Genomic DNA, 15073 nt, shown 5'->3' on the forward strand with positions numbered 1-15073 from the left:
CTAGTCCTTCCCCAAATGCTAATCCCTCCCCCAATCCTTCCCCAGTCCTTCCCCAAGTACTAATCCCTTCCCCAATCCTTCCCCAGTCCTTCCCCAAGTACTAATCCCTTCCCCAATCCTTCCCCAGTCCTTCCCCAAGTACTAATCCCTTCCCCAGTCCTTCCCCAAGTACTAATCCCTCCCCCAATCCTTACCCAGGTACTCTGGGGTTCCACAAGGGTCTTTGATGAGCCCGGTCTCCAGCTTGGCCAGGTGGAAGTCACTGATTACTATTTTGGAGTGCTTCAGGCGGTTAAAGTACACCAAGTTCTCCAGCTGAGAAAAGGAACAGGACGACAGCTAGTTTGCCAAAGTTTTGCTAAAGTAATCTCATTCAAACATATAGACTTAGAGCAGACTTCATCGCTGTTTAAGGTAGATATTGAAGCAGTCAAACACTTCAGTGTCACACAAGTGCCTAAAAATGAGTCCAATTTTTTTTGTTCAAACAAAGCAAGACCACTGAGTCAATCTTATCAAGTATATTTGCATAATAAATGTGCCTTTCAAAATGTATTTTTTTTTAAATGGCTCACCCATCTACACACAATTCCCCATAATGACAAAGTGAAAACATGTTTTTAGAAATGTTTACATAAGTATTTGCAACACTGAGACAAGAATGTTAGAATCACCTTTGACAGTGATTACAGCTGTTAGTCTTTCTGGGTAAGTCTCTAAGAGCTTTGAACACCTGGATTGTACAATATTTGCCCATTAATCTTTTCAAAATTCTTCCAGCTCTGTAAAATTGGTTATTGCTAGACAACCATTGTTAAGTCTTGCCATAGATTTTCAAGCAGATTTAACCACTCAGGAACATTCCCAGTCTTCTTGGTAAGCAACTCCAGTGTAGATTTGGCCTTCTTATTTAGATTATTGTCCTGCTGAAAGCTGAATTCATCTCCCAGTGTCTGTTGAAAAGCAGACTGAACCAAGTTTTCCTCTTGGATTTTGCATGTGCATAGCTCCAATCCATTTATTTTTTATCGCAAAAAACTCCCCAGTCCTTAACAATTACAGGCATACCCATTACATGATGCAGCCACCGTTTGAAAATATGGAGTGGTACACAGTAATATGTTGTAATGGATTTGCCTCAAACATAACACTTTTTATTCAGGACAAAAGTGAATTTGCTTTGCCACATTTTGTGCAGTATTACTTTAGTGCCTTGTTGCAAACAAAACAATGTTTTTATTCTGTACAGGCTTCCTTCTTCTCACTGTTTCAATAAGGTAAGTATTATGTAGTAACTACAATGTTGTTGATCTATCCTCAGTTTTCTCTTATCACAGCCATTAAACTCTGTAACTGTTTTAAAGTCACCATTAGCCTCATGGTGAAATCCAAGACCAGTTTCCTTCCTCTCCGGCAACTGAGTTAGGAAGGACGCCTGTATCTTTGTAGTGACTGGGTGTATTGATACACCATCTAAAGTGTAAGTAATAACTTCACCATGCTCAAAGGAATATTCAATGTCTTTTTAATACCCATCTACCAATAGGTGCCCTTTGTGAGGCATTGAAAAACCTCCATGGTCTTTGTGGTTGAATATGTGTTTGAAATGCACTGCTCGACTGAGGGAGCTTACAGATAATTGTATATGTGAAGTACAGAGATGAGGTAGTAATTAAAAAATCATGTTCAATAATATTATTGCCATAGATTGAGTCCATGCAACTTTTTATGTGACTTGTTAAGCACATTTTGACTCCTGAACTTACTTAGGATTGCCCTAACAAAGGGGTTGAATACTTATTGACTCAATTCATTTCAGCATTTGATTTTTAATTTGTTTGTAAAACTTTCTTAAAACATAATTCCACTTTGACATTATGGGGTATTGTGTGTAGGCCAAAGGGAAATACAAGTTAGTTGAATCCATTTTAAATTCAGGCTGTAAGACAACAAAAGGTGGAAAATGTCAAGGGGTATGCATACTTTCTGAAGGCACTGTATATAGTATAGCTTCAAAAGTATTGGGACAGTGCATTTCCTTATTGTTGTTTTGGCTCTGTACTCCAGCACTTTGTATTTGAAATTATACAATGATTGTGAGGTTAAAGTGCAGACTGTCAGCTTTAAATTGAGGGTATTTTCATCTTTATTGGGAGAATCGTTTAGAAATTACAGCACCAAAAGTATTGGGACAAATTCATTTATGTGTATTAAAGTAGTAAAAAGTAAAGTATTTGATCCCATATTCATAGCACACAGTAACTACATCAAGCTAATTTGCAAATTTGTTGGATGCAATTGCTGTTTGTTTTGGTTGTTTCAGATCATTTTGTGCCCAGTAGAAATTAATGGTAAATAATGTATTATGTCATTTTGGAGTAACTTTTATTGTAAATAAGAATATAATATGTTTCTAAACACTTCTACATGAATGTGGATGCTACAATGATTACAGATAATCCTGAATGAATCATGATTAATGATGAGTGAGAAAGTTAGATGCACAAATATCATACCCCCCCCCCCAAAAAAAACTGCTAACCTCTCACCATTACAATAATTTCTTGGGGGTGTAATATTTGTGCTGGAGTACAGAGCCAAAACAACAATGTGTATATTTATATCTATATATATATATACTGTATATACTCCAACCTACAGTAATTCAACACGTCAATTACTTTTAAAGAACCTGTGGCATTTAAAAGAAGGAGTGCTGCTCAACATTCAGGCATTTACAGTATATTGGGGTCCTCCCCTTGACCATCAGAGGCCCCAGGGCTTAGTACCTTGAGGTTCCTGTGGACAATATTCAGGGAGTGAAGGTAGGCGACGGCCTCTAACACCTGACGGACCACATTACTGGTGTCGCGCTCGGAATAGTAGCCCTGGTCCAGGATCCAATCAAATACCTCTCTGCCTGTAGCACTGTGGGAAGAACATGAGCGGCATGAAGTATGGTGCTGACCTACTGTAGATGCTTTGAGCCTGACAATGTCTCTGGATCAAAGCATTCACAGATACTTTTCAAAAATATAACTGACACAGAGACACTTTGAACATGTGAAAATATGGTTGAAAAATTGCATTACTATATATTACCATAGAAATTACAGCCTCGCCAAGGGCGAAGACTTTAAGAGTCGACAAAATCATGGAATCCACCAAACCTGCTTAATGTGATGATTTCATTCATTTCAACACTGGATTCTCCTCTGATCTCTGATAGTTTACCTTATGACCAGAATTACAGACCCACAAATCAATGCAATCCTGGAGGAGATGAGTATCATATATTTAATGTATCTATGGTAATGCAACAAATCCCCAAGAACACAGACTGATGAGAATATGGAGCAACCAGAAATGAATAATATCTGAATACCAAATGAAGGCTGCAGAAGGGGAGTTCAGAGCTGTGCTCATATCTACATAGCCTCCGGCTACTACAGTTCATTCCCCATGAGTGCATAATCAACACATAGACTCCTGCTGCTGCAAAGACAGGAGCGCAATCTCAACCAATCAGACAACTCAACTCACAGTTCAAGGAAGAGGAAATACTCTTTTCTGGTCTCATAGACCTCCACCAGCTGGAGAATATTGGGGTGCTTCACCCTGGATAGAGCAGGCGACAGGGGGAGAGAGGAGAGTCAAAAGGAGTGCGAGGGGTGGAGAGAGATGGGGGTGCCGTCATTGAAACACATACAGTACGGTATATCAGTACATTAACACTCATGAATAACACACTCCAACAGTCAGCCCTGCCGAGAGGAACGGCATCCATGTGCAGGAAAGAATGCATCAGTAAACAATCAATTGAATTAAAAAAGGACTGTGAGATCTGCATGCTTAAACATCTTCTTAATGGAGGAAAAATGTATACCCATAAATAATGTACTGTGCTTCATGTATGAGTTGAATGTCTGTTTATGAGGGCATTACGGTACAAGTCAAAAGTTTGGACAAACCAACTCATTCAAGGGTTTTTCTTTATTTTTTACTATTTTCTACATTGTAGAATAATAGGGAAGACATCGAAGCTATGAAATAACACATATGGAATCATGTAGTAATCAAAAAAGTATTAAAAACATAAATATATACTCCAAATGTTTGATTCCTCAAAGTAGCCACCCTTTGCCTTGATGACAGCATTGCACACTCTTGGCATTCTCTCAACCAGCTTCACCTGGAATGCTTTCCCAATAGTCTTGAAGGAGCTCCCACATATGCTAAGCACTTGTTGGCTGCTTTTCCTTCACTCTGCGGTGCAACTCATCCCAAACCATCTCAATTGGGTTGAGGTCGGGTGATTGTGGAGGCCAGGTCATCTGATCACTCTCCTTCTTGGTCAAATAGCCCTTACACAGCCTGGAGGTGTGTTTTGGGTCATCGTCCTGTTAAAAAAAAAAATTAGAATCCCACTAAGTGCAAACCAGAAGGGATGACGTATCGCTGCAGAACGCTGTGGTAGCCATGCTGGTTAAGTGTGCCTTGAATTCTAAATAAATGCGTCTCACAAAGACATGGCGGTTGGAACCAAAAATCTCAAATTTGGAGTTATCAGATCAAAGGATAGATTTCTATTGTTCTAATGTCCATTACTTGTGTTTTTGGCCCAAGCAAGTCTCTTCTTATTATTGTGTCCTTTAGTAGTGGTTTCCTTGCAGCAATTCGACCATGTCCTGATTCACGCAGTCTCCTCTGAACAGTTGATTTTGAGATGTGTCTGTTATTGAACTCCGTAAGTTACAATCTGAGGTGCAGTTAATTGCCGATTTCTGAGGCTGGTAACTGTAATGAACTTATCCTCTGCAGCAGAGGTAACTCTGATTTTCCTTTCCTCTGGTGGTCCTCATGAGAGACAGTTTCATCATAGCGCTTGATGGTGATGAACAATGCAGAGTGTAGTAACACTTAAGATGTTAGACAACATGGAAACCATTGGCCGTATGTGGTAGGTGTGCTGCTGGCTTTCAATGGTGCTTCAGGGGATTGGACTGACAGACTGGTATATTTTCCAGTCACTGAAAGTAATGGCCACCAACCACAAGAAAATAAATAAAATCCTCCTGTTCGAGAATTTGAAGAAACCAATTGAAATTGCAAGCCCGATGAAGGTCATGCTTTAGTATATTGGGAGAAAAGACTCCACGGTATTAGATAACCCTTCAAGAAATGACACTTTCATCTTCCATTATGTACATTGGCTTTTTCATCTGTGTTCTTTGAGTTCCCTGCTGCCTGTAACAAATTGTTTGATAAGGCTCAGGTTATGCTAATGTTGGTTTTACTGGAGAGAGATGTGATGAAAGAGAGGCTGCCACAGAATGATGAATAAGGAGCCTAATGGGAGAAAGATAGTTGGAGATAAACACTGTTGGAGAAAATAATGCTACCCAGTGTGATCATTCAGTGGGATGAAGTTTGCTTTCCTTTTTCATAAAAAAATGCTACAGACATTTCTCTGTTCTTCGCTCTAATGGATGTCCACTGTGCGCATTCTGTCTTTCAAAAGATGAAGTGTATAGAAACGAAACATCTTATTCCTCATAGAGATTACACATTCACATAGCCTACAGGAATAATAAACCATCTGTTATAAAACAAAATTCATTTACAGAGAATAGTTTTGTGAACGCAGACACAAAATGACAGATGGCAGAGTTTTAAAGTTGATTAAAGCAACTCACATCTTTAAAATGAGGATCTCATTTTTTGCAGCCTTCCGAACTTTCCTCCCATCCTTTTTCAAGAACTTTTTACAAGTAAACATTTTCAGTGTGTTTTTGTCCTTGGCCCTGAAGATCTCACAGAACTCCTCCCTGAAAAAGAAATGCACAAAATCACACATTTATAAACATCCAAAGTAAACGTAAATGGGTTTCTAAATTAGTAAAGCCTTGATTATGATTGTATCACTATGGCTATGGGAACAGCTTTCCTATACATTGTAGGTGGACTTGAATAACACATTTGTCCTTATTGATTTTTTACTTAGTACATTTTCAAATAATCTGGTGCCATACACAAAGGAAAAACACAGACTAGAGGGTTGATGGTGGGTTTCCTGTATTTCCTGTTTGTTCAGTCTGGTGGACCACTAGCAGCATACTTACGATTTAACAATCTGTCCCAGGTCATATTTATCAGTCACCTCAGAGGGATTGTTGTAATCCTTCTTTTCCCCGAGCGTTAAACAGCCAAATGGCATGGCCACTCTTGCCCTGAAAGAGAGAGAGAGATCGAAAGACCTGGAATCATGTAATGAATGTCACACGCTATTTACCATGACTGTACATTATTACACACCACATCAAACAGGATCCCTAAACCATGAAACATGGCACCAGTGGCGAGAAAGAGGGACTGACTGCTGGCCAACGCCAGCAGACAGTATGGTACGACTTTTGAGACGATTGTTTCACGTGGCTACTGTAACAAGCCTTTGATAATCTTCTATTAACAAAACCACATTTTGATGAGCTGCAGAGCGTGATGCAAGGAGCTGCTAGGCGACTCAACTTTAAAAGCAGCAGGCAACTGACTGACAGGGGGGTCCAAATGCTAACGGAGGCTGAGCAGGAGAATAGAAACTCTACTGCATTGTGCTCCATCAGCGAGGCTGCCAGCCTGCCACAGCAACAAGTGAAGTATTTCCAATCAGGGAAGATAAGCGACAGATTATGAGCAGAACACCAGAGGACACTGAGAAAAATGAAAGCGCTTTATGGGCTCCGCATGACATTTATGGACCTAATCGCAGTGCTGCTTCTACTTCTCTCTAAGAGCACTGAGTGAAACTGGAGAACAACCTATCCAAATTTACTGTAGAGGAGTTTATGGACAGCTTAATTGGCATGTTATTTTGTTATTTTGGGGGGGTATTGTATCGTCTCTTAAAGACAGGGCCATAGAGTTGTTTTGGAAGTCTATTTTGGAAGTCATGAAAAGAAAGGAGTGTATTGACAAATGTTTGATTTTGGAGAGAGAATCTATCTGGATAAGTGAATGAGTTAATACAGTACCAGTCAAAAGTTTGGACACACCTACTCATTCAAGGGTTATTCTTTATTTTTTACTATTTTCTACATTGTAGAATAATAGTGTAGAAATCAAAACTATGAAATAACACATGGAATCATATAGTACCAAAAAAGTGTTAAACAAATCAAAATATATTTTATATTTGAGATTCTTCAAAGTAGCAACCCTTTGCCTTGATGACAGCTTTGCTAAATCTTTGCATTCTCTCAACTAGCTCCCTGGAATGCATTTCAATTATTAACAGGTGTGCCTTGTTGAAAATTAATTTGTGTAATTTCTTTCCTTCTTAATGCATTTGATCAGTTGTGTTGTGACAAGGTAGGGGTGGTATGCAGAAGAATGCCCTATCTGTTAAAAGATAGATGAAATTACACAAATTCATTTTTCAAATGACAGTCCATCATTACTTTAGGACATGAAGGTTAGTCAAGCCGGAAGAATTCAAGAACTTTTAAAGTTTCTTCAAGTGCAGTTGCAAAAACCATCAAGCGCTATGAAGAAACTTGCTCTCATGAGGACCAACACAGGAAATGAAGACCCAGAGTTACCTCTGCTGCAGAGAATAAGTTAATTCGCGTTACCAGCCTCAGAAATTGCAGCCCAAATAAATGCTTCACAGAGTTCAAGAAACAGACACATCTCAAAATCAACTGTTCAGAGGAATCAGGCCTTCATGGTCGAATTGCTGCAACGAAACCACTACTAAAGGACAACAATAATAAGAAGAGACTTGCTTGGGCCAAGAAACACGAGCATTGGACATTAGACCGGTGAAAATCTGTCTTTTGGTCTGATCAGTCCAAATTTGAGATTTTTGGTTTCAATCGCCGTGTCTTTGTGAGACGCAGTGTAAGTGAACGGATGATCTCTGCATGTGTGGTTCCCACCGTGAAGCATGGAGGAGGTGGTGTGATGGTGTGGGGTGCTTTGCTGGTGACACTGTCTGTGATTTATTTAGAATTCAAGGCACACTTAACCAGCATGTCTACCACAGCATTCTGCAGCGATATGCCATTCCATCTGATTTGCGCTTAGTGGGACTATAATTTGTTTTTCAACAGAACAATGACCCAACACACCTCCAGGCTGTGTAAGGGCTATTTGACCAAGAAAAATAGTGATGGAGTGCTGCATCAGATGACCTGGCCTCCACAATCACCCGACTTCAACCCAATTGAGATGTTTTGGGATGAGTAGGACCGCAGAGTGAAGGAAAAGCAGCTAACAAGTGCTTAGCATATGTGGGCACTCCTTCAAGACTGTTGGAAAAGCATTCCAGGTGAAGCTGGTTGAGAGAATGCCAAGAGTGTGCAAAGCTGTCATCAAGGCAAAGGGTGGCTACTTTGAAGAATCTAAAATCTAAAATATATTCTGATTTGTTTAACACTTTTATGGTTACTACATGATTCCATATGTGTTATTTCATAGTTTTGATGTCTTCATTGTTATTCTACAATATAGAAAATAGTAAAAATATATTGTAGATTTGATTTTTAGGCCATATCACCCAGGCCTAGTCTGTTGTGTTGCGCAGGCGACGTGAGAGTGTATTGTGTATTGCAGGCGAAGAGAGAGTGTATTGTGTATTGTGTATTGTGTATTGCTGGCAATGAGAGAGTGTATTGTGTATTGTGTATTGCAGGCAAGGAGAGAGTGTATTGTGTATTGTGTATTGCAGGCAAGGAGAGAGTGTATTGTGTATTGCAGGCGAGGAGAGAGTGTATTGTGTGTTGTGTTGTGTAGCGCAGGAGAGGAGAGAGTCTGTGTTGAGTCTGTGTTGTGTAGCACAGGTGAGGATAGAGTTTGTGTCGTGTAGTGCAGGCGAGGACAGTGTGTTTTGTAGTGCAGGCGAGGACAGTGTGTTGTGTAGCACAGGCGAGGACAGTGTGTTGTGTAGCACAGGCGAGGACAGTGTGTTGTGTAGCGCAGCCGAGGAGAGAGTTTGTGTCGTGTAGTGCAGGCGAGGACAGTGTGTTGTGTAGCGCAGGCGAGGACAGTGTAGCGCAGCCGAGGAGAGAGTTTGTGTTGTGTAGCGCAGGCGAGGACAGTGTGTTTTGTAGTGCAGGCGAGGACAGTGTGTTGTGTAGCACAGGTGAGGACAGTGTGTTGTGTAGCACAGGCGAGGACAGTGTGTTGTGTAGCGCAGCCGAGGACAGTGTGTTGTGTAGTGCAGGCGAGGACAGTGTGTTGTGTAGCGCAGGCGAGGACAGTGTGTTGTGTAGCGCAGGCGAGGACAGTGTGTTGTGTAGTGCAGGCGAGGACAGTGTGTTGTGTAGCGCAGGCGAGGATAGTGTGTTGTGTAGCGCAGGCGAGGACAGTGTGTTGTGTAGCGCAGGCGAGGACAGTGTGTTGTGTAGCGCAGGCGAGGACAGTGTGTTGTGTAGCGCAGGCGAGGAGATAGTTTATGTCGTGTAGTGCAGGCGAGGACAGTTGTTGTGTAGCGCAGGCGAAGACAGTGTGTTGTGTAGCGCAGGCGAGGACAGTGTGTTGTGTAGCGCAGGCGAGGAGATAGTTTATGTCGTGTAGTGCAGGCGAGGACAGTTGTTGTGTAGCGCAGGCGAAGACAGTGTGTCGTGTAGTGCAAGCGAGAACAGTGTGTTGTGCAGCGCAGGCGAGGAGAGAGTTTGTGTCGTGTAGTGCAGGCGAGGACAGTGTGTTGTGTAGTGCAGGCGAGGACAGTGTGTTGTGTAGCGCAGGCGAGGACAGTCTGTTGTGTAGCGCAGGTGAGGACAGTGTGTTGTGTAGCGCAGGCGAGGAGAGAGTTTGTGTCGTGAAGTGCAGGCGAGACAAAGCATTCACCTTTCCCTGATCCCTCCCTCCATTAGACAATGCAGCTTGGGAAAGAAATAGACTCATGCTAGAGCATCATTCAAAATAAAGCAGAGCTGGTCTGGCAAGCCTCGCCATTAACAAACGCATCAGGAAAAAATGGATTTTACTAATGCACATACAATAAAAATCAAATTGTCTTTCCCCAAGTGGCTATAACACAGACAGACAGACAGACAGACAGACAGACAGACAGACAGACAGACAGACAGACAGACAGACAGACAGACAGACAGACAGACAGACAGACAGACAGACAGACAGACAGACAGACAGACAGACAGACAGACAGACAGACAGACAGACAGACAGACAGACAGACAGACAGACAGACAGACAGACAGACAGACAGACAGACAGAGAGACAGAGACAGAGCGAGAGAGAGATAAAAGCCTGTTTGTTATGGTTCTCTTTTTTAAAGCCCTGATGAGTTCTATCGGATGCTGCCAAGGTAAAATTAATGTCCATTAAAGTAACAGATCTAAGCAAACAAACATGTATCCTAAAAGTGGAAGTGATTACAGATTAGGGCGATTGCAACATTACGGACATTACATTTGCATGCAAAATCACAACTTTAATGTCTCACAGAATGGACAAACAAAATATAAATTAAACTTTTGATGTGTGTGTCTATAGTACTCATTAGGGGGAATGTATCCCCAAAAAATCTGACTTGTTGGAGAGATTTAGCAAATAAGAAGTGTTACGATGTTACATGAAATGGACAAGCTTTTTGGGGAGACTGAACATATTAGCACATTTTTGAGTTTGTCAGTCTTAAGTTAAAATACGCATTGTCATTTCGAAGGAAAGGCTTAGCTGAACACAAAAATGATCATTTTGAAAAGATTGTCTTTTCCATTATTACTTTAGAGGGGAAAAACATCCGTCATGGATGTTACACCCTCCGTTATTGATGTTACAGAGTCTGAAAACGACATTCAAATCTGAAAGATGTCTTGATCAAATTCATAACACATCTGTTGTCAATTAGAATGTTTTTAAAATGTCAGCAAAAGGCATAGCACCTTAGGATTGGATAATTACAGGGAGCCTGAATAGTATACAAGGAACCATACCCTTTATATACACTGAGTGTACAAAACATTATGAACACCTACTCTTTCCATGACATAGACTGACTAGGTGAATCCAGGTGAAACCTATGATCCATTATTGATGTCACTTGTTCAATCCACTTCAATCAGTGTAGATGAAGGGTAGGAGACAGGTTAACGAAGGATTTGTAAGCCTTGAGACAATTGAAACATGGATTGTGTATGTGTGCCATTTAGAGGGTGAATGGGTAAGACAAAATATTTAAGTGCCTTGAACGGGGTATGGTATTAGGTGCCAGACGCACCGGTTTGTTTCAAGAACTGCAACGCAGCTGGGGTTTTCATGCTCAACAGTTTCCCGTGTGTATCAAGAATGGTCCACCGCCCAAATGACATACAGCCAATATTGGTGCAACTCAATATTAGGAAGGTGTTCGTAATGTTTTGTACACTCTGTGTATATAAAAATGTACCTTTACCAATTGAATTAAGACACAAATATAAAACTTGTTTTGTACGGCAATTTTTCTGAAATATTATAACAAGATATGCAAATGAGACAATATACTGTACATGTGCGTATACTAGCAAACAATTTTTCTGGACACTGGGTAAGGTCCGAATATTCTGGGGGACTTTCAATTGAAAAATACACTATAGGACTATTCACAGATTATTGAAAAACACATCTCATCTTTCTATCCAGAAATCAGTACTGTCATGTATGAGAAATGCCTTTAGGCATATACTGTATATTCCAAGAGAATCTTAGCTAAAACACATCATTTTCAAGATATCAACAATGAATTGCTTCAGTAAAAGTCTGAAGAATACATCCCAGAACAATGGTGGTGAATGCACAAGCTTCTGAAGCTAAGATATGATACATCAATATCCATCACATCTACAAGCGTTATGAATGTTACGGATATCATAATGCTGAAAAAGGATACTGACAATGAAAATAACAAAACCAATTATATACCATATAAAACTTTGATGAAAGTGAATGTTTTATAACAACTTCCCCCCCCCAAAATACGTTATGGATGATACATTACCTGTCCCAGTCCCTATCTTTACAAGACTGTAGAACACGCAAACAAAACTCAAGACACTACAATTTGGTCTGTATTGCTACCCTGTAATCTCATCTTCATAAGTAACACTGGGAGACAGCTGTGAGTGGGAAAAAAGCTATGTGAGCCCTTTCTAAAAGCCATGAAATATGATTGACTGAAAACCCTTTTTGGGGACTTGGCCACCTACCCTTTATTGGTCAAAATTCCAGCAATTTCCTATTTAAACTTTTCATACAAAGCCTGACCTCCAACATATAGACTTTAAGGATAATTATGAACATGGCTTCAGACTCACTTTACTTGTGCATGCTCAGGTTGACTTTTACACAGAACCGCCGATTAGCTTTCTACTCTGTCACTCTGAAGTCACTCAACACACAGGTTCACAGAGAATGATATTTATTTGATATCGAACTGTGGAGGCAACCTGGTTTCAGAGCATTTCATATTATTCTGTATGTAAATCTGAGACACTCCATTTAGTATGATATGCTACATTTTGTATGGTATGTATTAATTTGTGGATGTCCATCACTCATTTTGTATAATATGTTATGAATTCCAATTCATACTATATGTTATAAATGTGAAAACGTACAATATCTTACTAATTCGCAAAATGTACTGTATGTTATGAATTTGCCAAATGTATGATATCTTCTTGTCAATAGGGGGGCGCTGTTTTCACTTTGGAAAAAATCGTGCCCAAATTAAACGGCCTCGTACTCTGTTCTAGATCATACAATATGCATATTATTATTACTATTGGATAGAAAACACTCTGAAGTTTCTAAAACTGTTTGAATTATATCTGTGAGTAAAACAGAACTCCTTTGGCAGCAAACTTCCATACAGGAAGTGAAAAATCTGAAAACGAGGCTCTGTTTCAGGGCCTGCCTATTCAACTGGCTTTAATTTATCGATATGTATGCACTTCATACGCCTTCCACTAGATGTCAACAGGCAGTGGAAGGTTGAATGGGGTGTCTAGCTTGATCTGAGGCCGAATAAGAGCTTTTGGAGTGATAGGTCCGGTATTTTCTTTGTCTTCGACGTCGCGCGGGGGACCTCGACATTGTCATCTGAAAAGCGTTCGGTATACACGGCGAATATCTCCGGCTCTGATTTTATTTGATACATATGAGAAAAACATCATAAAGTAGGTTTTTTCAACCGAGTTTTATCAGTTTATTCAACGTTTAATGGGACTTTTGGAATTTTCCGTTCTTTGCGCCAAGAGATGATGGGAATGTTCGCGCCACAATGCTAGCCAAGGTTGCTAATTCGACAGAAGAAATGGACATTCTAAAACCAAACAACGATTTATTCTGGAAATAGGACTCCTTGTACAACATTCTGATGGAAGCTCAGCAAAAGTAAGACAACATTTATGATGTTATTTCGTATTTCTGTGTAATATGTTGATGCCTATTCTCCGCCGTGTTGGTGAGCGCTGTCTCACAATAACCCAAGCTGTATGTTGTGGTAAAGTTATTTAAAAAAATCTAACACAGCGGTTGCATTAAGAACCAGTGTATCTTTCATTTGCCATACAACAAGTATTTTTATGTAAAGTTTATGATGAGTTCTTTGGTCAGATTAGGTGAGTGTCCAAAATATCTCCGGACATTCTGGGGAATTGTTGCTACGTATTCACAATGTATAACCACGATTTGCAGCTCTAAATATGCAAATTTTCGAACAAAACATAAATGTATTGTATAACATGATGTTATAAGACTGTCATCTGATGAAGTTGTCCAAAGGTTAGTGATTAATTTTATATCTATTGCTGGTTTTTGCGAAAGCTACCTTTGCGGTGAATAAATGCCTTTGTGTGTTTGGCTATTGTGGTAAGCTAATATAATTCTATATTGTGTTTTCGCTGTAAAACACTTAAAAAATCGGAAATATTGGCTGGATTCACAAGATGTTTATCTTTCATTTGCTGTACACCATGTATTTTTCATAAATGTTTTATGATGAGTATTTATGTATTTCACGTTGCTCTCTGTAATTATTCTGGCTGCTTTGGTGCTCTTTTTGATGGTGGCTGCAATGTAAAACTATGATTTATACCTCAAATATGCACATTTTCGAACAAAACATAAATGTATTGTATAACATGTTATAAGACTGTCATCTGATGAAGTTGTTCATCTGATGTCATCTGATGAAGGTTAGTGATTAATTTTATCTCTATTTTGTCGGTTTTGTGAAAGCTACCTATGCGGTGGAAACATGGTGAAAATATGCGGTTGTGTGTTTGGCTATTGTGGTTAGCTAATAGAAATACATATTGTGTTTTCGCTGTAAAACATTTTAAAAATCGGAAATGATGGCTGGATTCACAAGATGTTTATCTTTCATTTGCTGTATTGGACTTGTAATTTCATGATATTTATATGCTATTATTTACTTGTGGCGCTATGCTAGGCTATGCTAGTCAGCTTTTCTGATGAGGAGGATCCCGGATCCGGGAGGGTGATGAAGTAGAGGATATGTTACGAATTCTAGCTAGGTGGTTAACATTAGCTAGCTGGCAAATGTTAGCTAGGCTAGGGGAAGGGTTAGCTAACATGCTAAGTAGTTGCAAAGTAGATAAAAAAGTAGTAAGTAGTTGAAAAGTTGCTAATTGGCTAAAATGCTAAAGTTGTCTGTGATGAGAATCAAACTTGCAACCTTTGGGTTGCTAGACATTCGCGTTATACGCCCACATCCACCCCGACCAACCACCCTACTTTCGTTTTTGTCTAAAGTAACCATCTGTTTTACAGTACGTAACCATACCAAATATAACATATCATACTAGCACTTCCGGGTTGGAGCGAGCGGTCGCATTTCACACTTCGCGCCGCTGGTAGTATTACTTTTCATTACATTTCATTATAGTACAACGGTTTGATTTGTCTGATCTTAGCAATTCTTTTTAGCTAGCTACATAGCCGTCTTTGTATCAAAGATAATTGTGTAGTTTATCGTAATTATTGTAATTATCGTAATTCGTCGTCCTAACGTAGTCAACACTGCTATCTGGCCAGCAGCTAGCC

General features: G+C 39.9%; 1 protein-coding gene across 1 annotated transcript in view; it reads right to left on the reverse strand.

Moving 5' to 3' along the window:
- LOC139556364 (caM kinase-like vesicle-associated protein) overlaps positions 1-15073 on the reverse strand; it is an 82967-nt gene that overhangs the window by 6774 nt on the left and 61120 nt on the right. Inside the window, exons 2-6 of the mRNA XM_071370258.1 lie at positions 6123-6230; positions 5697-5828; positions 3544-3618; positions 2790-2928; positions 195-315 (exon numbers count right to left, since the gene is read on the reverse strand). Of these exons, the coding sequence (XP_071226359.1) occupies positions 195-315; positions 2790-2928; positions 3544-3618; positions 5697-5828; positions 6123-6217 (562 nt within the window). The 5' untranslated portion in view covers positions 6218-6230. The remainder of the gene's footprint in view (positions 1-194; positions 316-2789; positions 2929-3543; positions 3619-5696; positions 5829-6122; positions 6231-15073) is intronic.

Source organism: Salvelinus alpinus, chromosome 2, assembly GCF_045679555.1.
Source record: "Salvelinus alpinus chromosome 2, SLU_Salpinus.1, whole genome shotgun sequence".
Taxonomy (NCBI): domain Eukaryota; kingdom Metazoa; phylum Chordata; class Actinopteri; order Salmoniformes; family Salmonidae; genus Salvelinus; species Salvelinus alpinus.